A 27,719-nucleotide genomic window follows, 5' to 3' on the forward strand; every position below is an offset into this window, starting at 1 on the left:
ATACCAGCAAGTGGTTGGAAACACACCGGTGGCAGCAGGTGAGCAGTGTGGCCTGGGTGCGCAGGGGCGGCACTCTCTCTCTCTCTCCCCCCCTCTCTTCTTCTCTCTCTCTCTCCTCCTCTCATCTACTCTCTCTATCTCCCCCTCTCTTCTTTTCTCTCTCTCTCCCCTCTCTTCTTCTCTCTCTCTTTCCCCCTCTCTTCTTCTCTCTCTCTCTCTCCCCCTCTCTTCTTCTCTCTCTCTCTCTCTCTCTCTCTCTCTCTCACTGTCCCCCTCTCTTCTTATCTCTCTCTCTCTCTCCCTCTCTTCCTCTCTCTCTCCTTCGCTCTCTCTCTCTGTCCTTTGATGTGCGCAGGACACACCTTCTCATCATGATTTTTGTCTTGCAGGCTGTGACCTACGGATTGTCCCGAGGGGAGCCGCCATGTGTCTTCACTTCATTTCAGTGTTCATTTTAATAAAGTTTCATTTGTTGCTTCGAAAGTGAATGTGAGATGCTCATTTTGGTGACGACACATGCATGTCACCAGTTGTGATTGTGTGACATCAAGCGGATTCTTTTGTACATGTTTAGGTGTAGCTGATGTGCCATGTCTTCAGTCTGGGGGATGCTGGGGAGGGGGGTTCTGGTAGTGGTGGCGGCGGGTGTTGTTGCCCTTTCGGCTCTCCGGGCTGCATGTTCAGTTGCCCGGGTGCATCTGTTGTTCTTCAGGTGTGGGTCTGGGCTGGGCTCCCTTTCGTGGTGCAGGCTGTGGTCCAACTTTGCACCAGGTCAGAGCAGGTGTTGTTTTCCTGTTGCTAACGTGCCTTATCGCCTGTTTTGTGTTCTTATCGCAGTTCTGGCTGGTCGTTATGAATGTTGTGGAGTGATGTTGTCGCGGCTTTTGGCACAGGAACGCCTACTCTGCATCTCATCATCGATTGTTGCGGGGGTCATCTGTGGTGATGTTTTTTGCGGCTGCTATCGTGGGTAAACTGGTGCTGTGGGCTGTTAACACCAGCTTGTGATTTGGACGATAAGTTTATCACAACTTTGGCTGCGATAATGTGCCATTAACTCGGTGATAGATCCTTGTGAATATCCCCCAATGTCTTTTATTTATGTGTTGGTTTTTAAAACAGATAAATAAACGCATTGCCATTTACAATGTCAATTGGTCAACCTTTCGCAAATGCGAGACCAATGCATTGCAAATGCTTGTTCATCACCCGACTTGTCCTGTTCTTAGATTGCAGTATGGCGAGGTATGGGCCTATCCCCCAGACCACAGGTCACTTAAAATTCACATTGTAAGATTTAGTTTCTCTTTCTTGCTGACCTCATAGCAATCAATCCCAAAATGTTCCTCAATAAACACACTGCTCCCCATAACACAGATCAAGATAGGCGCAGGTTACAAGAGAGGAGAGCACTTGACTACTCGGATCGAATTGAAACTGCTTCTGGTCTCCTCACCAGAATTAACATCTATCCTGTCCATCTGTCCATTGTGCCATGTTCTAGTCATGATGCCTAAAGTGAAGCCCACACACTAGCACAATGTGGTTGGTCTGCTGCTGTTCACACTGCAAACAATGCTTCACAAAAGACTGTACATACACATCATGTGCACAAAAGTAGAGCCCTGCCTTATCGCTAGGCTTCTTATCTGTTGAACTAACACAGCCACTATGCTAATAACACATGGGTGTGTGTTGCAGGGCTGAGCCTGGGACCTGCCACACAATAGCCTCGACAAGAACATCAAAGCCGACAATTGAGGAGAACAATGAACCAGAGCAATGCAATCATTGAGTCGAGAACGGCGGGGCCGGCATCGGCCACGCCAAAAGTATGGCGGTTGAGCCGGCCCCCCGTCTGGAACAAACAGGAGGCGGGCCTGTTGCGCGCATTAGTGACGCGACAGGTGCGCCTCCTCCACCATAGGTCCCTGCCCCGAGGCGTGACCCGGAAGTGATTAGAGTCACTTCTGGGTCACACGAATGGGCGACGTCAGGCCAGTTAGCACTGGCCACCTGAGGCAATAAAAGGCTGGGGAGCACTGGAGTCTGTCTCTTCGCTCCTTGCTCCCCAGCCTGCCCCCAGCCTCGCTAGGAGGCTGTAACTTTATTTTTTATCTTTCAGGTTGCTGTCGCTGGCTGCGGATCGGGTGGTATTGTCTGGCTGTGGATCGGACGTCGGCTGCTGATCGTGTGTCGGTTTTGAAGCGCCGTGTGATCGTGGGTTGGCTGGCAGGAGAAAACGGCAAAGGTTTCCCAGGAGAAGCAGCACGTCGTGTCCGGCATCGCTTCGGGGAGTTTCCTGCGGGACATCGGTTGGGGTGGCGCAGGTGCTGTTTGAGAGCGCTCACCCCTCTGGATTTAAGCTAAACGCTCATTATACCCGCAATGAATTTTGCCACCGCGCACTGTCAGCGTAGCGTGCGCGGTGTGTAAACAGCCCAGTGTGCTGGGAGAGAATTGTGGAATACTAGCGTTAAACCCGCATTGTATTTTGTTGTGCTTTTGGCGTGGTCTGCCGGGTAGATTGCCGACTTAGGTGCTGGAAATTAAGGTTCGAGCCACCTGTGATTCTTGGCAAAGTAGGGGAGCAAAATAGTTATCAAGGGACTACACCACTCCCTGTCCAAGCCATAGGCGCGCGTTTAAGAAACACCATTGTATTTTGTCACTGCGCACTGTCTGCGTAGTGTGCGCGGTGTGTACACAGCAGTGTGCCGGTAAAAGAATTGTGTGCTACACGCGTCTTCTGGTGTTCATTTGCATCAGCAGCGTGAAAGTTATTCCCGCATTTGAATTTTGGCGCGCGCATTGTCAACGTAGCGCGCGTGGCGAGGAAACATTGTAGTTTGGCTTTGTAAAAGAATTTTACTTTCCGTGCTTGTGCTAATTGAAATTGAATTCATGCTCTTTAACTGGTGATAGGGCGAATGGGCATAGCAATAGTGGCATTGTGCACTGTTTAATGTTTATCGCAGTAACATTACATTGTCAGCTGATTTGTTAAGCTTTGATACCCTTATTCTTAAGGATGCTTGCTCTGTAATGCACTAAGCTGTCTCAGTGGACATAGACAAGAGCTGTTGCAATTGACATACCCCTGTTTTGTGGCAATAGGCATTGTGGTACACTGTTAGCTTATAGGTTTGTTCTGCTACCCTTACTCTCAGAGTTGTTTGCTTGTGTCACAATTCTGCCTGAGACCTCATTCAGATTACAACAGGTGTGTGAGGATATTGTACTGTGTTCCTGAATAATGGCTGGACAAGCGAAGAGGGGGGATCAGCGCTCTCGTATGGAGAGGCTGATGGAGGAAATGATGAAAAAGGTGAACGAGCTCGGACATGGCCTGGCTAATCTTAGGGAACAAGTGGAGGGTCAGGAGGGGCCAGAGGAGAGGGCTAGGCGCAACAATGTGCCCTCCAAGGCAGCTTTTCCCCCAATCCCAAAAAGGGTTAGAGCAAAGAAACGGGTGGGGAAAGAATCTGCTGCACGCATCCCCGAGGTTCCCAGGGGAGAAGATCCTGCTGCGCCCACCCCCCACGTTCCTCAGGTGCCACTTGTGCCTCAGGGTGAGATCCCTCATGTCCCGGCACCCACCCCGGTCCCAGTACCAGAGACTCAGATGGTACCGGTCCCAGTACCAGCTCCACCTGTAACACCACCTGTCCTGGTGCCAATACTTGCGCCTCCAGTGGCGCCGCATGCCCCAACATCACTGCCAGCTCTCCCTGTGACTCCAGTGCCCCAACCTGCCCCCACAGGAGTGTCTCCCACTGGCATACACATACATACACATCATGTGCGCACAAGTAGAGCCCTGCCTTATCCCTAGGCTTTTTATCTGATGAACTAACACAGCCACTATGCTAATAACACATGGGTGTGTGCTGCAGGGCTGAGCCTGGGACCTGCCACACAATAGCCTCGACAAGAAAATCAAAGCCGACAATTGAGGAGAACAATGAACCAGAGCAATGCAATCATTGAGTCTTGTTTCATGCGACTAACTGAAAAATACTGTAGCATCACTGCACCAAAAACTGTCTTCATAGTTAATACTCTAAGCATGTTTTGAACTTAGCCCTCAGTAAGGTCTGGGTTGATGTGATGTGGAATAACTTGCTGGGTTATTCAACAACAGATGGGTCTATAGGTGCTATATGAGCAAAATTAGCTTAACACAACTCTTCACATCGTAGTCTATCGTGGGAAAACAACACCATGTTAATGTGGTATTCTCAACACAGCGGCACCATGCGCTAGTCCCTCGATAACGCGTCAAATGACCGCGTTAAAATCAACGTGCAGCCGCAAAACTGCGAAACACCAATGCCAGAAAAGGTGCGATGAGGCCAATCGCGATACACAAATCAGCGATAACCATCGACAGGCCTGCAATTCCCATGCATCATGCGGGAAAATGCACCTTAAATGCAGAGCACAAAAACTGAGATGACAATGTACGAGCACAACCCCACATCCGTGACGTACAACAAATGACCATTGTCCTGCATCACATAGGCATCTCCTCACAGTCACAATATACATTGACATGCAGTCTGCATGTAAACTGCGCCAATGCAGACACATGCATGGAACACACTGTGAAACCGCATCTCCCCTTCACATTGCAGAGGGACAAGCAACACCTCCTACACACAGACGTGTCATGCCCATGATCAATCAATCATGACAGCATGGACAAATGTAGGGGTAGTGACTCCCGCTTACATACATGTTGCCCATGTTGTGGGACTTGAGTCACAGGGGGCATCCCTGCATCATGGTGGAACATAACTGACCCCAAATGGAGCCCTGTTGTCACCTGTAGGTCACAAATGGCCTCCAAAATGGAATGATCTTGGACACATGTGAAACGCTGAAGAATGGGATACCCTATTAACTGTGACAGACAGAACTGGCAGTTCGAATATGTGACACCCCAAACAGCCTCTCTGCACAGAGGTGACACACCCACCATGCATGAACACATCATAAAATCGTTAGCAATACATGTCGCACTCACACTTGTCTGAGTGATGTGCCTGTACAGATGAGTGACATGCACTTAGGGAATGTCATTTTGGAATGCATTTATTTGCCCATGAGGTGCCTGTGGTTATTCTGTACTGTCCCATGACTGCCAAGGACTGTCACAATGTGAGATGCTCATCTGAAGAAATTTGCAATGATGGTGTCCCTGCAGGCTATTCCTGCTGCGGCTGCAGTGGGGTGTGGTCCACCTGCTTCATCTTCATCATCATCCTCCGGTGCCTCTGGAACTGGTATCCATGGTGCCTTGCTGCGTACAGATATGTTGTGCAACACACAACATGCAATAATCATCTTGCACTCGATGACTGGGCTGTACAGGAGCCTTCCACCTGTGACGTCCAGGCACCTGAAACGTGACTTCAACACGCCAAATGTGCGTTCCACGATGACCCTGGTGCGTTTGTGGGCCGCATTGTACTGCCTCTGGGCCTGGGTGTTCAGGGATCGCAAGGGTGGCATCATCCAAGCGCAGAGTGCATATCCTTGGTCACATGTGACAGGGCAGAGAGACATGAGTCAATAGTAGGTTCTGCATGATGTGTTGGCAGGCTCACTGGTTCATTGGTGTGTGATATGTGTGGCTTTGTGATTCCTGTATGATATGTACTGCTTGTTGCAAATGAGCGGCATCAATGTGCATTACGTAGCCTCACTACTGCTCCTCCCTCCCCTCGAGCCTATTCACTAGTGTGCGCAGCGCGGTTGCTTCACTTGCACCCCTACGGCACAACATTGTCATGCCCATCTGCGCATGTTCACAAGCCTGACAATGACACAGTGATGTTGTGCGCTGAAGGTGTGCAGGTACCTGTGTGTAGGCCTATGGTAAGGACAGGGCGGACACGGATGTAGAGTTCATGCCTGGCTGAACTCGCCCTGCAGAAGGCATGTATGATCCCGGACCCCGGGCGGGCTTGCGCACTCTCATGTACCCCTCGGCCGAGGCCACACTCTGTGGGCATGCTACATATCAACATTGCACATTGCGTGACGGGTGGTGCAGACACTACACCAGAGACACATGCATCAGTTACCTCTTTGTCAAGGCCTAAACACAACCACGCCCAGAGCCACGTGTTGAATGACCACACCCCTACACCGTACGCCGGTCCACTTACTTACACTCACAGGGGGGTCCGACACAGCCACTTGTCCCAGGTCTACGCCACTGCCTGTGGCGACAAGGTTGCACCCGCTGTACACAGCACAATGTGATGTGGTATGGCCCGGGGCCCTCATGCACACATTATGACCACACGGACACACTGAGATCATTTGTGGAACTGGCTACAGGCACGTGCGCCCATCACCTTTTATTGCCAGGGTCCCACGTCCAGTGACGCCTGTGCTGGATGGGTGTTTGGTAGTGTAAGCAACCCCTCAGGGGTCGGTTGGATCTGGCAACAACTACAACAGTGATAAGACAATCTGAAGTTCAAAGTACAAACAGCAAGGATCAATGACTTGAGCTGCACAGAGTCAGTGGCCCCGATACACTGTGGCCGGCACAGGCACACCCGTAAGGGACGGTGACTTGCGGAGCACTGAGATAGGGCCACGAGAGCTGAGCGGGTCTCGGTTGATGCCCAAGGAGAATGTCACGGAGTGTTACGGGGGACAGTGGAAGGTGTCCATCCAGGGCATGATGCAGAGGGCAGAAGCAAGTAGAAACAGGCATTATGGAGGAGTTGAATGCTACAGTCTCCTTTTCCCCACCATGTCAGTATCAGCTACATGATGAAGACAACCGCCAGGCCATAGACTCAGATGCCCAAAAAGTTCAACGGGAGAGTGCCCATGACTCTGGTGGCACAGAGTCAGTGGCAACAGAGCTGGAAGGGGATGCAGTCTGCGATGAGGCCTGTACAATGATTTAAACACTGCAATGAACAATTCAAGACTCAGTTCCTACTCGACCGCAGTGTGTGCCGGAGGCTGCGGTCAGAATGGGGCAACCGCTGTGCAGCCAGCTCCTCCTAGATCTCGAACACACAGCGTTGAAATGGCATGTGGAGAAGATTCCTGGTTGACGGAGGTGGAGGCACCAGAGCTGAGCGGGTGTGCACCCTGCGACGATGCCGTGTCCTGCCTGGAACGGACTGGATTGGATTTGTCTGAGGTCTGCTGGACCTTTGTGTAGACCTAAGGCAGAAGTCCGCAAGGGCCCACAGACACGTGTGGTCAGAATGCTATGCACAGAGTTGGTGGCACCACATCAAAGGGAGTATAGGGATTTAAACAATGCCATGAATATGTACTCTGCCATTGTGTAATCAAGACTCAGTTCCAAATGTGTAACCTACTTGTCAGCTGTGTATGCCGGTGGAGTGCGTCAACGGGAAAGGAGTAATGCTGGCCTTGCTCGTGGAGGCCGCAATGGTCTGAGAAGGCTGCCTAGGTGCGGGCCTCTGGCTTGGAGCTAGCACAGGCATGTGGTGTGCACTCTTGGGACACATGCCTGTGTTGGCAGGTGAGCAGTGAGGCCTGGATGCGCAGGGGTGGACGAGACAGTTCGGGGAGCAGCGGCCCAGGCTGTGGCAGGCGCACAGGATCGCAGGCACTGTCACACAGGGCGTAAGCCTCGTGGCGGGGTGAGAGGTGCCGCCCTGGCAGACACGTTGGCCATTCCGGAAGAGAACCACGCCCAGGGCTATGTGCTTTTTATTCACACCCCTACGCTGGCCTGGCGTACGTTGGGTAAGCCCACTCCACACACACTTACAGGGGGGACGTAACAAGCTACATTTCCGTGATCTTCCCCACTGGCTGGGGTGACATGGTTGCGTCCACTGTCCACAACACTCCAAATGCCAGCATGCATGTCGGCATGGATATGTCTATGGTCTGCACACTGCAGTCACCCAGCACATCCATGCCACACTTGGCAATGTGTGCATTCTCATTCATGGGTCACTTGCCTCCTTCGCACATGCCTGGTTGCCACCTACCTCCCCATTCCGCAGGTGTGTGGCTGATGTGCCATGACGTTGGTGGCTCATGTACATGGCTAGCCCAGGTTGCCACAGTAAGTTGTGCCGTCGTGTCTGGTGGGTGGGCATGTTGTTTGCATATTGTATGTGGGTTTGTAACGTGTACATTGGCAGAGTTGTGAGTTGCATGATTGTGGAGTTGAGGTGTGTAGTGTGTTCATTTGGTACTTACCAACGAGCACTGCATTTCGGTAGGTGCCATCCTGGAAGCGCAGGTTGATGATGGAGTGTCGGAAGATGTATGAATCATGCACATTGCCTGGGTAGTTTTCGACGACATTGGTGAAGAGTCCCCGCTGGTCCACTATTGCCTGCACATTGATGGTATGCGTGTGCTTTCTGTTGCGGTAATTGTGTGCAGTGTCGGCAGGGGGAACAAGTAGGACATGTGTGCAGTCAATAGCCCCCAACACGTGCAGGAATCCAGCTATGGCGTAGAAGCCTTGCTTGGTCTCCAGTAGGCCTGGGCAAAAATTTCGTTCCGTTCGCGGAAATTGCGATAATTTGACATTTTTGCGTTCCGCGGAGAGCGCGAAAATGTCAAAAATTCCGGTTTCCGCAGCTTGGCGATAATTTGTTTCTTGCTCGCGCTGTAAAATGATACATTCTCGCGCGCGCGCGATCGCCTTACCTGAATCCCTGCGTTCGCCGACAAGTTTTCTTGATCCGGTCGCGTTCTCCATGAGATGTTGTATTGTTTTTAGCCATTTGCGCTGTCTCGCGACAGTTCGCGCCCGCAGTGACGTCATGCGTCGAGCGATCACGTCTTTCTTCTCGCGATCATGCACCGCGAGAACAACTCAAAACAAGATGGCCGCGCCCGCAAGCAACCACATGGGTAAGTTGGCGACCCGCAACCATGCAGAAAATCTCGCGAACATGCCGGAAAAAAACTTCCGCATCTTCGCGATATTTCTGCTTGTTTGCGATAATTTTAAACATTCTCGCGATAATTTGCGAAGGTTAATTCCGCAAATTCCGCCCACCCCTAGTCTCCAGCTGTTCCTGCGCAATGTGTGGGAAGTATAGGTACTGGGGGACCAAGCTGATGATGGCATCCAGGACAGGTTTGAGGAACTTGGATAGGGCTGGCTGTGAGACTCCTCTGACTCTGGTGGTTGTTGGTTGGAATGTCCCAGAGGCCAACATGTGCAGCACAGCCAGCAGCTTTGTCTGTGGAGGGCTGTTGGTTGTCTGCTGTGTTGGTACCGTCAGCCTGTGGGCAATGATGTTCAGGATGCGGAGGATGGTTGTCCTTTTGAGCCTGTAGTGGGCAATGACATTTATTTATTTATTTGAAAAGTGTTATATAGTGCTGGCTAGACCCGGAGGTATCAGAGCGCTTTACATGAGGGCGAGCATTGCTTCAGAGCATAGTTACCAGTTACTTAGTTACAAGTTACGCAGTTTCAGAGCATAGTTACAAGTTGCTGGAGCGTAGTTACATGTGTTAAAAACATATACGTAAAGGAAAAAGCAGGCAAGGGGAGAGATTCAGGGGAGAGAGTATAGGAGCAGGGGCGGTAGATAAAGAATGAAAGAGGGAAAGAGGTGGGGGTGAAGGAAACACAACCGGTAGACGAGGAAAACAGTGTCCAACATCCGGAGTGCTATGATCCCAGTGGAAATTGTGTCATTCCCACACCTCCGCTGTGTGGGGCTCCCTTTACGCTGTGGACTCTCACAGAGGGGTCTCTGAGACTCCAGGGCATAAACACGGGATCCTTCCTCAACAAGGGGAGAGGGAGTGCTTTGGCAAGGGGCGCCATTCCCACACCACCGCTGTGCGTGCCTCCCTTCACGCTGTGCACTCCCTTAGGGGGAGTCTCTGAGACTCCATGGAATAAATGCTGGATCCCTCCCCAACAAGGGGAGAAAGGAGTGCTTTGGTAAAGGGCATACAGCATGGTGGTAACTTTAGGGATAATGGTGTATTGCCTGGTAACACAGTTTTAGAATGGAGGGGACAGTTCCAAAGTCTGCAGAATTGTGGGGCAACCCCACGCTCCTGCCATCAGCCCTCTTGGCGGGAGTGAATCTGAAGAGAAGTCCATGGATAGTCGCCATCTTAAGGTCAGGCAGGTCAGAAAAAGTGGATTAAGGCATTGGGCGTCTTTTTGGTGGCCATTTTGAAGCCAGGCTGTTCACTAGTAAAACGAATGAATCATAAGAAATAAGAAAATACCTGAAGGGTTCCGGAAAATCAACAACCCCCAGTGTAGTCAGGATTCCCATAGTAGGTACCGCCCCCACCTGGTACTTAGGCCTCACCACTGCAGTAATCGAAGTCTTGACAGCAGACAGCATGCAGTAGTCCAGTGCCTGGATAGCTGAGATGACTCTTCACTCTCCTCAGGCCAAAGCTGCCCATTACATTACAGTTTCCTTTGCTGTGGGCTCACCGGCACTAGCTGTTCAGGCTTCGCTCTCTTCGGTCCCCGTCCATTTACGACTAGTCTCGCTCTGTTGATGGCCCCTTTATCCGGATCTGTGTTCGCTGATTCGGCTTCACCGGGCAACCCTCGTCGCCTCCTCCCCGCATTCCAATCCTGGGCTGCCTTCTGCTTGAGACCCGGCACCTTTTAGGATCCTCTGGGAAAAAGTTGGGCATTGTGTATCGCTTCGCTGATATTGCAGCGCAGGGTGGCTCTATTTCACCGGGTCAGGTGCCATGTCGGCTCTCGCCTCCGCTACTTGCGTCCAGGGGCCTCCTAGGCTCGGTGCCTCTTGATGTGCATTCTTGCCTGCGCGCGCCGTCAGCTACTAAGCGGGGCCTTTGCTACGTTCTCTCCCCTATGACTCTGCCGGTTCCCGCATTGCAATCCTCGTCCATGATTATTGCGTGGGTCTTGGTGGGGGCTATCTGACCTTATCTGCCACCTGGGTAGGCGTCGGGGCGCTCACCTCCACATTCACGTGTCCGGAGGCCCTCTATCTTCGTTGTCTCCGGGCGCACGACTGTGTCTTCTCGCTCCGACCGCAATTGTGGCTGTCTCACAAATCAGCAGAGATAATACCTGCCATTGTGACCTTTGATCTACTTTGAAGACAAAATATCCACTTCAAATGAACCATGGGCAATGCCATACTGCCACAAACAGGTCAGTGGCTCTCACTCTATAACCAAATAGATCCACAAAGCAGGAAGTAAAGAAGAGGGAGTAAATGCTTTCTTGACCTCTTCCCAAACTTTAGGAAAGAACAGCATCAGACCTGGAGGATCTGCATCAAGTAGTAACAGCATGCTTTCACTTGGATGAGGAGCTGGTGTCTCCACAATTCTCCTTTCAACCTCCACCAGCGTTTCTCGACCTCACTAAATGATTTTTAACAACCTCTGTAGTGGCCCTGTGATTTCAGTCTCAGATGGTAAAACCTTGTCGTTACATAGACATAGACCAATAGAAGAGAGAAGCTGGCCTTTGTTCTTATTGTGGGGTGGGTCCTTCAGGCAGCAACTAAGGAGAGCATCGAGTCTGACTGGGAGGGGGTGGGGTTGGGGGGGCAGCGCTCTGCTAAAATCGTGCTTACCCGGATCTGTAGAGAGCTGCTGATGCGCTGGGGTTCTGAAGGCAAAGCCTTAGCTAGCCCTACCGTTGTTGACCCTACGGCCTGTCTGCCAGTGGGTGATGGTTTTTTCAGTGATTGTCAGGTCACCGTAGGTAAGAGCCTGATTAAGAGTGTGGCGGACGGGATGTCCGTCACAGTGGCTTATCTAGACCTACTGCCACCCGGGCCAGCCCCTAAGTTTTATACCTATGGACACGACTTGCTCACCTCCATCGCCCCCAAAAAGGGTGCTGCCCTCGTCTACCGACCCCTGTCCCCCCCAGCTACACCACTGGTCCATCACAAACATGACGGGCATCCTGTCCCATGACACTTCTCATATGGCGGAGGGGATAGCTGTCTTGTTTATGACAGAGTGTCCAGTCCGCTGAACTCTACATCAGGCCCTACATTTTTCTGCCCGGTACCACCAATGCGAATGATGGGGATCAGGGGCACAGAACTTGCCCATTGGCCCCCACATTCAAGAAGAGTACCTGCTGAGCATCAGGCTCCTATTTTGGGAGTCTCTTCTTTTAAAACAAATATCTTTGCCAGGTGGGTGTCTGCTTTGCAAGGTTTCACAGCCTTTAAAGGCACCCCTGCACCGAGCTCCTCGCACGTGTGGCAGGGATCTATAAATCTGATGGGTGGTCCTCCTCTGGGGGGGGCAGAGGCCTGAAGGGGCGCAGCCAACCGACAATCTAGAACTAAATTGGTCGCTGAGCATTTCTTCTTCAAAATTGTGGGCACTTTTCGCAAAGGTATTTTTTGGTCGGTAAACATATGCTGGAAATACCTCATCTTCACTCGCTAGAAGTTCACAAAATAATTTGTGGCAGCTGTAAATGGGGTTGGTCTGCAATAGTAAACCCCATGCAAGTTGTGAGGTTTCCTATTGTGAAACCAACAAACACTTACGTTTGAAACTTCCATACAAGGAAATGGTTGGAAAGTTCCCTTTAAAGGATCGAAATGGGAACGGATCAGGGACGCGCTTCCTTCACAGCGTAATATGTTTTAGCGAAAAAGGAGCAAATAAGAAGAATAAAAGCTGTATTTGCACATTCAACAGAGAGACTTCATTGCATCTGTGCTGAAATCCATGGCATGTCAGTTTCTGCAGAAAAGGGATAGGAAGGTCATAGGAAATGCAACCTGACATACCCAGTACCATGTCTGTCACAGCTTCCCAGACATACTTTGGAATGCTTTGTGTAAATCCCCACTCATACGGAATGTTTGTGTACATCCCCACTCATACTTTTACATTTATTTCGTGACCTAGATACCAAGGGCCTCATTTACAAAAATGACTCGCCACAGCGCCGTAAGCCATTTTGCTGTGCCAAGCGGCATCATTTCAAAAGCACAGGGATGCGTCGAATTAACAACAATATCACACATGCCTGTGCTTTCCCCTGCGCTGGCGCACAATTGGCTGCCATGCGCCAGCGCAGGCACTCTTGCATCATGTTTCAAGGGTGCCTGTGTTGCCGGGATGACTGTTTTTGTGCAGGAAGAGACACCTTTCTGAACAAAAACAATAATTGATGGTATTTTCCTCTTTCTGTGCAGTACGCTTAGAAAGAGGAAAGAAAGAGGATAAAGAAAAGTATTTCTTCTCGTTGCTCCCCTGGTGAGGTGTAGGATTCTGATGGATTCCCAGCTTTACAAAATGTTGTATATCTGGGAGTGTGTCCCGTTCCATGGATGTAGAGTAAGAACACCCACAGCAACAGCCATGGAACGCCCCTCCACGCAGAGTAATGAGTGAAAGGGGCCCATATTTACAAGGCTATGAAAAGTCATGCAGGGTGACCTTACGTGTCCTTGTAAATTCTGGGCAGGCGCCACCGATGCCTCAAAAAAAAGTTATGTTCCGGCAGCGCAATGGCCTTGTAAATGAGGCTCTGTATTTCTAGGATGTACCACTTTTGTTTTGAAATAGCAGCCTTTCTCTCTTTTAAGGGTAATTCTATATTCCATTGCCCACTGACTATCATTAAATCAGTACGTCAATGGTCCTAATCTTCACTTCATTAGCGATAATGTAATTTGACTGATTATAGTTAGACAGACCTCAAATCTAAAGAGGCATATATGTCCGCACACTGACATGTTCTAAAGTGACAGGCCCTTTTGCACTGACAAATCCTTTACTTCGACACATTCTGCTGAGGCCTTGACATGGCCTCTTCACACTCCTAGCCCTAGCAGTTTCGACTTCGAATCATTTATTGGTCCCGACAAGTTATTTGAATGGTCATGTCAATGTAAAGGTTTCGTCATACAAAGGACTATCACTGCAATGGTGTTGACGTGTTGAGGGTGTACCAAGGAGGAGGGAGTTCTATGTTTTCAACAAGGACACTTGCTTGTGTTTAGCCCTCTGTTTCCCCCACCCACCTGCCCTTGTATGTGTATCCCATGTCCTCTGTTGTCCCCTGTTGCTGAAGCCCCTTTTGTGCTGCCCTTCTTTTTCAACCCCTTGGTGTCTTTCAATACCTTCAGCCCTCCACTTACTGCAGCCCCATCTTATGTGTCATCCACCTCCTTTTCATTCACATTGTGCCTTTAGCATCTGCAGCCCATGAGTATGTCCACTTACAGTCCCTGTGCTCAGTCCTGCCATGCTTCCTCTTCTTTGCATCAACTCTGTGCCAGGTCCCCTATCAGCCCCTCTGAGCACCACCACCTTGCCTCTATGAGTCCTTTGTAGTAACTCTGTCTGCCCCTAAATGCTGCCCGGAACTTGCAGTGTCTCTGTGTGCCTCTCCACCTCCTGCAACACCTCTGCATGTTCCCATTTTACCATGTATTACACCTTTGTGCCCCCGCCCCAGTGCAGCCCCTTTGTGGGCCTAGGCCCCTTCCAGCCACTCATGGTGGCTCATAGTGACATATTGCCTCACATCTAAAGGACTCTCTTTGCCACCCTCATCCTGCTGCCCCTCTGAGTGACTTTGCCTCCCCTCTATCTTCCCTAGACCCATGCAGCCCCTCGGTCTTCCCCATACACCCTGAACTCCCTGTGTGTGGCCAGCTCCCCCTGCAGCCTCTGTTTGCAGCCCTGCCCGGCCTCTGTTGGCCCTATATGCCCCCAGCCCTTTGCACAAGGGTGAGGTATGCTTAAAAACGAATAGAAGAGTTGGCACTCGCTGCGGTCACTACTGTCTATGTGCCCCAGCCCTTAGCCGCATGTCTGTGTGCCCCGTACCATGCTTGTACTCTATGTGCTACTCTGCCCCTACTGCCCCTCCCCCTAACACAGCTACATCACCTGTGTGCCACCCTGAGCGGCTCTACAACCCAGTCAGCTCCCCTGTTTGCTCCCACCCTACCTCCTATCTGTGTGCAACTCTGCCTCAGCTGTGCAATCTGCCTATGTGTCTCTCAGACCACCTCCAGTCTCCCTGTGTGCCTCTGCCTTCTCTCAATGCGTGCGTGAATATCAGAAGAGATTTTGAAAAATGTTTCTGGGGAGGTGTTTAATATATTCGCCCTGGGGCATTGGGAGCCTGCAAACCCTCCCCAAGAACCGGGTTTGAGTTTAATAATTACTTCCTATCCCGCCTTGCCAAGGGTGGGGGTAGTATTGTGACAACAACTCCCATTTTGCCTTGTCTGAGGTTGATTGAAGGCAATGAAATCCTCCCCCTTCAGCTTGCCCAAGTGTGAGAGGGGCTTTAAAAACAGAACACAAGCTCTGGCGCCATCTGCTATGCCCGTTCTCAAATCGGAACATTCTGGTGTTTGGAACCCTTTTCAAAAAAAGTCATAGTATCATCAAAATGGCTGAATGAATCTCTCCAAATCAAGAAAAGGTAATAAGTGACCATAAGGACACTGTGCCTTTAAGATTTAGTGACCATACATTCAATGGTTTTGAAGTTATGTGCACACACAATTTCCAATGTACAATCCCATTGTATTGGCAACAGAAAAACAAGTTTGGGGAACCTGTATATTTTCAGCAGGTTGTCCGATCAGCAACAAATTTGGCACTCATTTATTTACCCAGCGAAATATTTTTGACCACGTTTGATGCAGACTGGTTAAAGAAGGAACAAAGTGCTTAAGGGTACATAAATCATATTTCCTATTAAGGGCCTCATTACGATGTTGGTCGGAAAGTATTAAAACCAACTCGGTCTCGGAATGGTTTACGACCGAACCAGATTTGGGGAGTCCGACCGACCGACCGATTACGATGTTTCTGAACATCGTACTGCCAGACTCCCGTTGACTTCAATGGGAGCCTGTGTTCCAACCGACTACACAGGCTCCCATTGAAAAAAGGGGTGGGTGGGGAAAATCGTGCACCGTGTTGGGCACTCCATGGTGCCTGCTGAACTGTGCATGGTATTGAATGGGGGTCCCATGGGTACCCCCACTGGCCCCATTCGAAAGGCTGCAAATAAAGGGGGGCCCGCTACGGTCTCTCAAAGTTGTATTCTGACAGGCGATCCATGTTAGAACAACCGATTCTGAAAGGCTGTACGAATCGGACATTCTGATATGTCGGTGGGAAAAGCGGTCCGTTGACCCGTACGAATCAGCCCTAAACGACTACGTTACTCCGAATGCCGTTCGGAATTGAGTTGAACAGTCTGAAAGGTTTCAGATTATCATAATCGGTTGGTCTGAAGGACGAACCGAATGCCATAAGGAGCTTTTCTGATCGACATCGTAATCAGCCCCTAAAGGGAGGTGTCAGTCTTAAACACAGTCATGATATATTTATAAATAAATATTCACTGATATATACACAATTAGAAACTGAGTGGTTCCGACTGAAACTCAAAAAACCACAGAAATACGCCAGTTATGATAAAATAAAACGCACAACACACCATAACTCATGCCATCTGCGGTGCTATTCTCTAAATAACTGTTTTTGTGTTTTTATGGTGTTGGGAAATTGGTGCTTTATGCCACAAGCTAAAGGCATTTGCCTGTGTGCTTTGTTACCCAGAACTGATAAATTTCAGTTTGCAGTGTTTGAGCCAGAACCATAACTCAGCCTTTAACAGTGGTAAAATCTGTGAATTTCAATGGTTTTCTATGCTGTACTTAATTTCCAAACCCACCTCTTCTTTGCATCATTTGTTCTCATTAGTACTGGCCCCTCCTCACACTCACAAATGTAAATAAACAGCATATTTCACTCTGAGCATCTGCATATATATTATAGATGGATGCCATGGCAGTGAAAATAAATGTGGCTTAATAGCCCGTGGATTTTAGGGCAACTGCATGAATAAACAATATATTCATTTTCATGCATATTCTCAGTTCACTTAATTATCAACACCGGCTCTTAAGACGGTCTGCCACATGGTGTCGCTGTTTGTCTAATTTAGAAATGAGCACAGCAGTTGTTTAATAATGAAATATACATTGAAAATGACTAATACCAGCTGCCCAAGCCATTCTTATGGAATAGACTGAACTGTCACTCTTGTGGGAGTGTGAGTGAGTAGTTTTGTTGGTATTGTCATTGGCAGCGCTGACAGAAGCAATGGGTGATGCAAGGTGCAATGGCCTCGTGATGGGAGCCCCGGTACTTTTTTTTTTTTTTACAAATTAAGCACTATATATGCTAATACAGTGCAATGCTCAAATTCGGGTTTATTGGCATGATACAGCAACATTGAAATGAGAAAAATAGTTGTTATTGCATCACAGGATACAAGCAACAATTACTTAACACAGGGAAACAACTCTGCTTGTTCTGCTATATTTAAATGCTTGGGTCCAGGTGAAAATTGGTGACGTCACCTGCACTATCCGCCGTATTAAAACTTTTAGCGGTTTGAAACAAGGTTGCCTTTTAGCTCCTCGTCTTTTTAATCTTTTCATGGCATATTTACCTTTATATTTACAGCACGTTAATGCCCATTCACCGAATCTTGCTGGATTGAACATAAACTACCTGCAATATGCCAATAATACATTATTGTTTACTCCCAACCATCTAGGCCTCCAGCAGCTAATAAGTTCTTTTAATAATTATATTCTGGCAAATGGCCTACAACTGAATATTAAAAAAAACTAAAATGATAACGATTTGGCCAACTATACACAGTAGGCATATAAGGAAAGCGAATAGCCTAGTGACTGAAACAGTAAAAACCTGTCAATATCTGGGAATCACATTTGACGATAGGATATCCTTTAAACATAATCTTACTAACTTAAAGGCAAAAGCCACATCTCTTGCATTTGCCTTTAGAACCTTGGGAGATAAGCTTGCATGTCCTAGTCACAAACATGTAGTTAAATTTATGAAGGCCAAGATGATTCCCGCATTAGCCTACAAGTCTGTAATTTTTCGAGGCAAGGACTCAAAACGTTTAGATAACTTACAAATCAAGGATTTTAAATCAACTTTTAGGATCCTTAAAAATATGGGAAATGCATATATCCGACTGAAGTTTAGCATGTGGAGTCAATCCTTAGTTAGGCAATCAGCATTCTTAAAAAGCTTATATCACATATTTTTATCTGCCCCTGGCAGTCTCACAAATATGTGTTGGCAAGAACTGGCTAAATCTGACTATGCCCGTGGGTGGAGGCTTCCTTTAACCAAGAGTTTCAATATATTTAACCTCCAGTCCTACGGTTTACTGGATACGAATAAAAATACTTTAAAACACTTTTTAAATCGATCAATGACTATTCTAGCCCTGGTGTAGGACAAGGAGGCAACTTTAGCAAAAAAACACACCTAGACGATTATTGTTTCTTTTAATAAAAAGGAGCCCCACCTCTACTTACTACTACAGCCATTTATTAGGGATATATTTTTAAAATTAAGATTTGGTCAATATCCAACAATGGATGGTACTCCGAGATGGATATGCAATTGGCCATTGCCCAATTGTAGACTTTGTGGGTTTGCCTGCGAAACACTTATACATATTGGGGCAGATTTACAAGCCCATTCCGCCACTTTTACGTCACGTTTCCCATGTTAAAAGTGACGCAAAAGTGGCGCAAGGGGCTTGTAAATCTGCCCCATTGTGTGTATTTGACCTGGTCTATTACAGGAAAGGCAAGCATTTCTGAACCCCACCTTTAATGAGCAAGGGGTGAGAACATGTCGACAGTCAATAATTTTAAACCTTTCTGGGAAAGTAATCCATTGAATCCGACAATTTGTCAAGTTTATCCTTATAGTAGGAAAAATGTTTTTAACTCGGAAGTAAATGGAATATAGGAATCATCAAAACAATTAGAAGCACTTTATTGATATCCCACTAAGTGATGAAACAGAATATAAAATCTACAAGTTGGCCAAGCATAAAAGCACTGCACATAAGCACTTTACTGCTTAGAAGCATTTAACATTTTGTATTAAAAGTAATGGGCATTGGCAATTATATAAGCCTATTTTAACACTATTCACAGTAAAGCGAAATAAGCACATAGTCGCCTTATAGATGAGGGGTTAAGAAATTGGCATAAAGTAATGATTGTGTGCAAACATGGGGATATTTTACTAATAAGGAAAGTCCCATGGAAAATATGAAAATTACTGACACTGGAAAAACAAGAGAAAATTCATGGATCCTCACAATAAAAAATGTTTACCTTTCTTTTGTGCATTCCATAATATTTCAAATATGTTTTTGTGCAGGTTATCCAATTCTTCAAAATATATTTAATGCAAGAAGACAGCCATTGTCATAATCCCACATCACTAGAGCATTCGATGGAAACAGATAACACCCTTCACATAATTAATTGCTTCTTCAGACATTGCAATGTTCTTCAGGGTTTACATGCAAATAGTGATGTATGATACTTAAATACTGCCACTGCTAAGAATGACCAAGAAGTGCCCAGACGGGTAAGCGGTCTAGTTTTTTGCTTTATTTTACACAATACCAGTCTTCCATATCTTTGATCTGACTTTCCAGCCACATCTCCTGCTATGTGCAAGCCCGGCTTTTTGCATCCACCCACTAAGGCTTGTGCAATCACTCCACTTGATGTCAGAAAGACACTTCCTCAAATTCCTGACACCACAAGCAAAATGGTTTAAACTCCAGCTCTTTCGTTTTCTAATTCTCAGAAATGCAATCTCTTGGGGATTGCGCGAGTACGCAAAAAGAAAGGCTGAACGCGAAAAAAATGGCCACCTACTGGTAAACCTCCATGAAGCCTGATTTATTGCTGATTAATTACCATGTATCTGGTGAGTTTTCCTGCTTGGATTTACTCCTGGGTGATGTGTATGGCTGGCACTTTGTGATGGTGTCATTGTTGAGCCATTTTGTGCAGTTTAGCAGGTGTTTCCCTTCTTCAGCCTTTCACCGGTCAGGCAAGTAAGGTGCTGCCGAAGTTTCCTGTGAGAAGGGTGGAGTTATTAGAAGGAAAGGGCACGGCTGAGGCCTTAGCCACATTCACAGCTGGTTTTAGCTGCTGAACAGTCTCTTTTTACAGAGCATGTCATTTATTTCTTCCTACATCTTCAGTTTAATCTGCGTTTGTTCTTATTGCAGTTTAATAATCAAAATGGAGTGGAAAAATGTGCATGTTGTTACTAACAAACGCGAACAAAATATCTCTCCTCCACCAGTCAATTAAAAAATTGTAGAGTCTGAGGAACCTTCTTTATACTTTTTATTAGAAGAATTGCAAGCAGTTTGTTCCAACACAGAAAATATTGCGTCAGATATTAACAATTTTCGCAAAGACATGGCTAGTCTTTCTATGAAGGTCTCTGACAATGCAATAAAAATTCAGGATAATAAATCCAAAATCAACGGTTTAATGCCTATTACAGCAAAAATATTGCCGATGAGTAGATTTAGAAAATCGCAAAAGACAGCACAACTTGCATATTTTAATTTGCCAGAAGATGTTGAAGGCAATAACTGTAGACAATATTTAGAAAAATTGTTACCTGGTCTTTTACACCTCACTTTCCCAGAAAAATTAGAAATTGATAAGGCACATAGAATTCCGTCACATCATAATGCAAGCCATACGAAACCACTTCAAATGATCTTCAAGGTTTTGCGTAGTCATCATTTGGTGATGACTTGGGAAGCAGCAAGAGAGATCCTGTGTTTGATGGTGAACGATCATAAAAGTTTCTTACACCAAGACTTCGCTAAAGAAACTGTTAAAATACGCAAGAAATTTTTGGACGTCAGACCTCAACTAAGAAACTGTGGTTTTAAATATGGCCTTTTTGACCCATCTACTATGAGAATATGGAAAGATGGTATTCCCAAGTCCTTTCATCGTCCTGAGGATCCTCGTCTCTTCTTGGATCAGCAGTTACCGCTCTCAATGGAAAAATTTGTGACTGACACTTGATTCATATGTTATAATTTTTTCTTGATAACTTGCCTATTTTTCTAAGTTCTTCCATAAGGGCCTAATTTAGGCAGGTCACTCTTGAATATGTGAGTGTGCGATTCTGGGCTACTATTCATGTTGTTATGTGGTCTTGTTTATGTTTGTCTATGTTGTCTGTTTAGTGTTTGTCTGCTCTTCACCCAGCTGACTGAGACAGCTAGGTGGAGAGGTTTACACTGCTCATGTGAGGGTGACTGTCGCAAGACAGCTGGCCAAAGTGACATGCGCACTGTAACCTGGAGTGAGCACACTCCCCTGCTGCCAGTCAGCAGCAATGCCTCACCACAAACACTGCAGGGAAAAATAAAATGGTAATTCATTTTATTTTTCACTTTTGCTGCACTGGCAGCAGGGGGTGAGTCTCCTCTGCCGTAATGGGGGCTGGGGCCAACGCTGTATGAATGATAAAATGTCCAATGGCAGATAGAAAGGGTCCTGAAATTCTATTCTCGAAATAGTGTGCAAACAGAGCTGGTTAAAATGGGTTGAGAGAGGCAATTATGTATGAAACCTCAGAATAATAAGAGCCACTGAACTCTGAATGAGTTTCAACAGCAGCAGAAGATAAAGTGGCAATCCTAAGTAAAGTGAGTTGCAGTAGTCCAGGCGAGATAGTAGATTGCCTGAACAAGCATCTGGCGAGATCGGGATGGGAGAAAAGCACAATTGCATGTAGATTGCAAAGCAGAAGAAAACATGGGGCTAGCAGTATGTTTATTTTAGTTTCAAAATAGAGGTTGTTGTCGAAAACGAATACCTACATTTCTAGTGGATGCATTATGGGTGGGGTGGGTGAGCCACACGTTCAAAGAGCCACCAAGTCAAAGAACTGATAGATCAGAATTTTCATTTCTTCTCAGTCTAATTTTTTAAGAGGTGGAATTCCTCCATGAGACAGTCTCGGACATCCTTTGTGTCTTTTCTGATTGACAACACAAGCTGCATGTCATCTGCTTGGGACATCCACAGAAACAATAAGACCCGATGAGTGTATCCAGAGGGAGAATAGAAAGATTAAAGAGTGCTGAATTGAGCGAGAATCATTAGGGAGCCAGTGGTTTGAATGTAGATGAATAATGGCCAATATGGACTACTTGAGCTCTGAGTAATTAAAAATGAATTAAGCCAGGGGCATGACATGGAAAACCAAGTGGATGTAACCCGGGGCGAAGGGCAACATAGGAGCTGGTGTCAAGCATTGAACTTAAACAAAATGAGAGGAGCTTTGCTCCCTCGGGGAAGGGTGATCTGCAAGTCATTTGTGACCACAGGTGGGGCAGTTTTCCGCCCCATGATGGGTGTGAAACAGACGGGACAGTCGAGTAGATGACTGACTTCAACGTCATCTGATATCTTTTTTAATTGACTTGACATTACTAAATCTTTGTAGGTATTCATAAAGTTACTGTTAAAATAGTGCACATCACCTTTGTACTGCATGCCATGTGCCTCATCTACAATACTCGTTTAAATATATTCACTTTTCACACTCATTGGGAGAGTGAACTTCTAATGTCCAGCAGCTTTAAATACATCGGCTGCACATTGAACACTTTGAAATGAGCATGTGGTCAATTTACACGATTACATGTGCTTATCCTTACAACCAAATCCTCACTCACAGGCCAAACCGAAGCACTCCAATAAATTATATTGTGTAGTGTATTATTAGTGCTTTGTACGAACTTTCTACAAATTAACTTAGATGGCAACAGATAGCAAACTGTTGTCAATAGTTTCCCTATTGACACAGGCCTGAGTTCTGGCTAATGGATGCACACACCACTGAAGTTAAAACTTGATATTCTGAAAGAAAATTTTCCAAATGCTAATAATTTGTAATTAAATGCAGGGCCAGCAGTAATATCTTTCATAATAACCAGACACTCTCCTCAGCATTTTTGTTTCCATACACTATAAAATGTTCAATTCTGAGTCCTATGATATTTTTAAGTCTTGAATAATGGAGATTTATGGAACAATTGGATTAAGGGAAGGCTTTGTTTTCTGACCGCAAGACCTTGCCAAGGACATGAAATAAGTCAATAAAGGGTAGGATGAAAGGAACAATGCATACAGAGTAAGACACACAGAACACAGCAGGTCATGAACAATAGTTAGCAAGAACAAAACAGAAGCACAAAGGGCTCCTTAGACTGAAAGCTGAAACGGATTCCTGAAACAGCTTCTAGAGGGATAGTCTCATGCTATTGATCGAAAAGAATACGTGGTATTGATTTAACTCCTAAATCACAACCTTCCATAAACGATTCCATAAGAAGTATAAAATGTGCATCCTGAGACAGGGTAAGATGGAAGTTGATTACAAAGGTGGCTGGGACGTTTCTCCTACTATAAGAAATACTTATAATAAAGTTATACTTTATTATTCTTAATTGTGAGCGGACCACCTTTTCCACATAATTACTTTTCAGGTAGCTGTTTAAAGTATAGGGGATCACATAAAATCAGCTCCCTGATGTAGGAGTGAAGGCCCAGAGCTACAGATTCGCTTTGTTGGTACAATGGACCCTTCCAGGCACTTAGGGATTCTAGAGTCCTACAGAAAAAGTTAGATCTATATGACTGTATGTACCTGGCTTCCTCTCTGAAACACCAACATCTGTCTGGCATACCTATATTAACTAGCCATGTACCTCATGCAAATACTAGTTATTGACACAAAATTCAGCTATGTCAAATTCATTTTACGAGCAGTCATAATATTGGTCACACTGTCTAGCTCTATAGTAAATTTGTTGCAAGTGTCTGCAGACCTTTATGGTCCATAACCTGGGATCAGAGACTTGGGCCATCCAGCCAGTCTCTGAGGCTTGACTTAAAAGTGTCCAAATTCAGGAAAAAGATCTAATTAGATAAAAGCAGCAGTTGAGGTGTGAACCTTTTAAAAAAATATTGATCACTCCAAATATATATTTTTCATGCCACTATTATAAAACGTCAGCCAGAAGTCTCAAAAGCTGCCGTTTGTGGCTCTGAAAGAAAAATATTACTTTAAAGGTTTCTGCTGAAAAGATTTCTCTACTTCAAAGTGTTTTTCAAACAAATAAAATCTCATGGATTATCCCCAGTAAATAAACGAAAAGCACTAACTTTGTATCTTGTTAAGCAATTTGTTCAGCCAATGTTACTTATGCATGAACAAGTACTTCTTTCTTATTAATTACTGTTTGTAAGGACTTCTTTCCTATTAATTAAGGGCCTGATTCACATAGGTAGACTTACACTTTTGTGTAAATTTACAATTTTTTTGGCAATTTTACGAGTAGCATCGTTACTACTGCCTATCTTTTCAAGTGCAGAGTTTCCCCACGAGTGCAGAGACTCCGCAGCTGCAAAGATACTACTTGTACCATAGCTTTGTAAAACATTGTAAATTTCAACAAAACAATAAGTTTACCTCTTCGTGAATCAGGTCCTTAGTGTGGGCAATAGGGAACTGTTAATTACCTGCCTCACAATTAAGGACTTGAGCTGGAGTCAGTATAAGAAGAGTAAACATCAGATTTTACTGCTTTACAGTTAGGAGCTGTATGGTTATCAGCACAATTCTACAAAACAGGCCCTAGCAACTTCACTTTGCCATTGCTAGTGGTAGGAGACCATCTTGGATTGGTATTTTCTATACTTTCAAGATGGCTGCGATATTGCATTCAGAGGCAACACTGCACTACGGAAGTATAGAAAATAATGGTCCAAGATGGCTGAATGATATGTTCTATACTTTCAAGACATTTGCCATGTTGCGTCTCAACACATCTTGGTGACTATATTTGAAGTAGTGAAAATAATAATCCAAGATGTTATGTTATGTTATATTGATTTGTATAGTGCACTGATCACCCGAGAGGTGTTTGGACAGGTGTGTAGTTTTGTGGTCCCCATGGTGCTTATACGAAGAGCCAGGTCATCAGCTCCTTGCGGGACTCAAGAAGTGAACTGGAGACTATGATGTGTTGAGGGAGGTCATTTCATGTCTTGGGTGCGATGTAAACTCTTCAATTATAACTTCTGTTGATACACATTATGAGCCTCTGTGGTAAATGCGTGTAACAAACAAATGACTGCTGTTATTCCAAACAAGTGTTTTTTACAAGCATTTACCATGGAGGCTCATAATGGTGTATATTGAGCCCAACTGGTACACTGTTTGGTTTTGCCTTTATTCAAGGACTATACAAGCAGGGTGTTGAAACGAAAGCCTAAAGGGCTGTGTTTTGTACAAGAAAATGATAAATTAGCTTTAGAAATCACAGAACCATAGCTACTAAGATCTCTGTATTAGGTTTACATATTAATGTATGGTCTAATGTTTTGTTTTAAAGAATGTTATCAAATGTAATAATGTTGTTGTGTGTCTCTCTGTTGTGTTACGTTTTGAGATAAATCGATGTTTTAATGGATGAATAATACAATCCAGCATTCTTGGGGAAAAAATAGATGAAATAATAGATGAAAAATGAATTATATGGTCATATTAAGTGGTCTGTGTGATCATGGTGTGAGATGTTGAATTGGTATCAGTACTGGCACGTGTGAAGTTGTTTGGATGTATATGGGACATATCAATTTCTTGGCCCCTGATGTGAAGGGTGGTAGGCTTACCTTTGGGTCCATTTGAGAACTCATCCTTGTATGCCAATATTGTGGAGTTTTCTGATAAGGGTGTTATGGGAGACAGTGCCCAAGGCAGCACAGAGGTCGAGCAGGCCGCTCTGTCTCCTGCATCCTGGATGATTCTAATGTCATCGGTGGCCGTGATGAGTGCTGTTTCGGCGCTGTGGTTCTTTCTGAATACTGATTGAGTGTTGTCTAGAAGATTGTAAAGTTTGAGGTGTGTTGCGAGTTGCTTGCTGATGGCCTTCTCAATCACTTTGGCAGGATAGGGAAGCATGGAGATGGGTCAGACGAAAGTTGCTCAGTTGATTCCGTTTGGCTTTGGGATTCATGAGGAGGCCGTTAATTTCTGCAAGTTTTCATTCATCAAGTACAGTGGTGGATGTGATGGAGGTGTTCATGGTGTGGGTCAGGGTGGTGCTGATTGGTGATGTTCCCAGGTTGTAGATATTTATAGCCAATAAGGAGGTGAGTCATAAACTACAGGTAGTGCAGAATGCGGCGGCCAGGTTACTCTGTCAGATCCCTAGAAGGGCCTCCATCTCAGGCTCGCTCCACGAACTTCACTGGCTCAGGGTAGAGAATCGCATCAAATTCAAAGCCCTGAGTTATATGCATAAAATCAAATCTGGTACAGCGCCACAGTATCTAAACATCTTAGTCCATCCCTATCATCCACCTCGCCTTCTTTGCTCTTCCACCCAGGCCAAATTTTCAGTTCCTAGGACCAGACTGTCGCGCATGGGTGGCCGATCCTTCTTTTGCCTATGCCCTTCTCTGTGGAACTCACTCCCTACGTCTCTTCAGAATAAGGCCAACTCTATGAACTTCCGCAAAAGCCTGAAAACCTGGTTATTCAATCAATTGTCTTCCTTCAATCTGCCTGTGTCTGATGGCGCCGGGAATCCTAAGGGTAGCTGTGCGCCTTAAAAAATTAAATAATAATAATAATAATAATAATAGATGTGGTGGGTGCGTGGGTCTGTTGGGGCCCCTGAGTGGATGCTCTGCAAGATTGCCACTGTGTAATTTCTGATGAGTGTTGTCCATTCTGTCAGGTGGCTGTCTTGGTTGATTGTGAGTCGGTTAGCAACGAGTTCTCTGAGGTTGAGTTGGTGTGCAAAATTGCTATAGATGTCTGCGGTTTTGCTGTGGAAGAAGTTGGATAGGTTGTCGCAGAGTTGTTGAGAGGCAGCATGTTAGTGACAGTGGCTAAGGACGAGGTCAGATCCTTGATGTTCGAGAAGTTCTCCTTGCAGCTGCTGGAGCTTCCTTTGAGGACGTCCACTAGTGCTTTTTTCTTGGTGTCTCTTATTTTCAGGTGATAGTGACTGAGTGCAGCCGTGTAGGTAGTTCTGTTGGTGATGTTGTGGCTGACTCTCCATTTCCTTTCTAGCTGTTTACAGTGAAGGCATTCCTGTAGAAAGATCTTGTGGCCTGCGGGGATTGCTATGGTGATGTCCGGAGACGATGAGAGGTTGAGCCAGGTGTCTGTGATAAAGACAATGTTAGGTGCATTGCTACTCGGTAGTTTCCATATTTCAGTTGTGTTTGCCAAGCAATTGTGTGTTGATAAGCATGCTTGCGAGTGTGTGTTGACATACGGGTTTACTGTGGCCTGTTGTGTATGGTGGGGCATAGGCACTGTTAGTGCTTGTGTGGCGTGTGTGTTGAGAAGGGGTGTTGAGGGTGTTGTTAGTATTTGTGTGGGGGTGAGGGTGTATGGCTGCTGGAGAACTGGCAGTGGGTGCAGGTGAAGGCTCCTACCATGGTGTGAGGCACAGCAGGAGTTGGGGGAACAGTGTCCGGAGTCTAGCCACGTAATGAGGGCTGCAGAATCTCGCTGTGTGATGCAGAACAGGGTCCCTGGTGCTGGGCACAGTCAAGGTGTACAAAGATGTAGACTTGCTTGCCTTGCTGTGCAGCTGCCATTAAGTAGGTCCTGGGAGGGGAGAAGAGTGCAGGGTGCTGTGATGGAATTTCCTGGGCTGATGGGTGATGGCCACAGCTGCCGCTTATGGCTTTGCCAATGCTTGAAGTATTGCATCATGAGCAATGGCAAATCCAGGAGCTGCAGCCGGCATTCCTGAATTGTTATTTTGTATA

The 27,719-nt window shown here is 46.2% G+C and overlaps 1 protein-coding gene across 4 annotated transcripts in view; it reads right to left on the reverse strand.

The window, feature by feature from the left end:
* Positions 1–27,719, reverse strand: part of LOC146860839 (synaptotagmin-1-like) — a 343,159-nt gene that overhangs the window by 201,981 nt on the left and 113,459 nt on the right. Inside the window, exon 1 of one of the 4 annotated variants that reach the window (XM_085644803.1) lies at positions 19,794–19,906. The exons of the other annotated variants lie outside the window; for them this stretch is intronic. Coding sequence (XP_085500929.1) covers positions 19,794–19,869 — 76 coding nt within the window. The 5' untranslated portion in view covers positions 19,870–19,906. Of the gene's footprint in view, positions 1–19,793; positions 19,907–27,719 lie in introns of those variants that run through there. 4 annotated transcript variants of the gene reach the window in all.

Source organism: Triturus cristatus, chromosome 3_1, assembly GCF_964204655.1.
Source record: "Triturus cristatus chromosome 3_1, aTriCri1.1, whole genome shotgun sequence".
Lineage (NCBI taxonomy): Eukaryota > Metazoa > Chordata > Amphibia > Caudata > Salamandridae > Triturus > Triturus cristatus.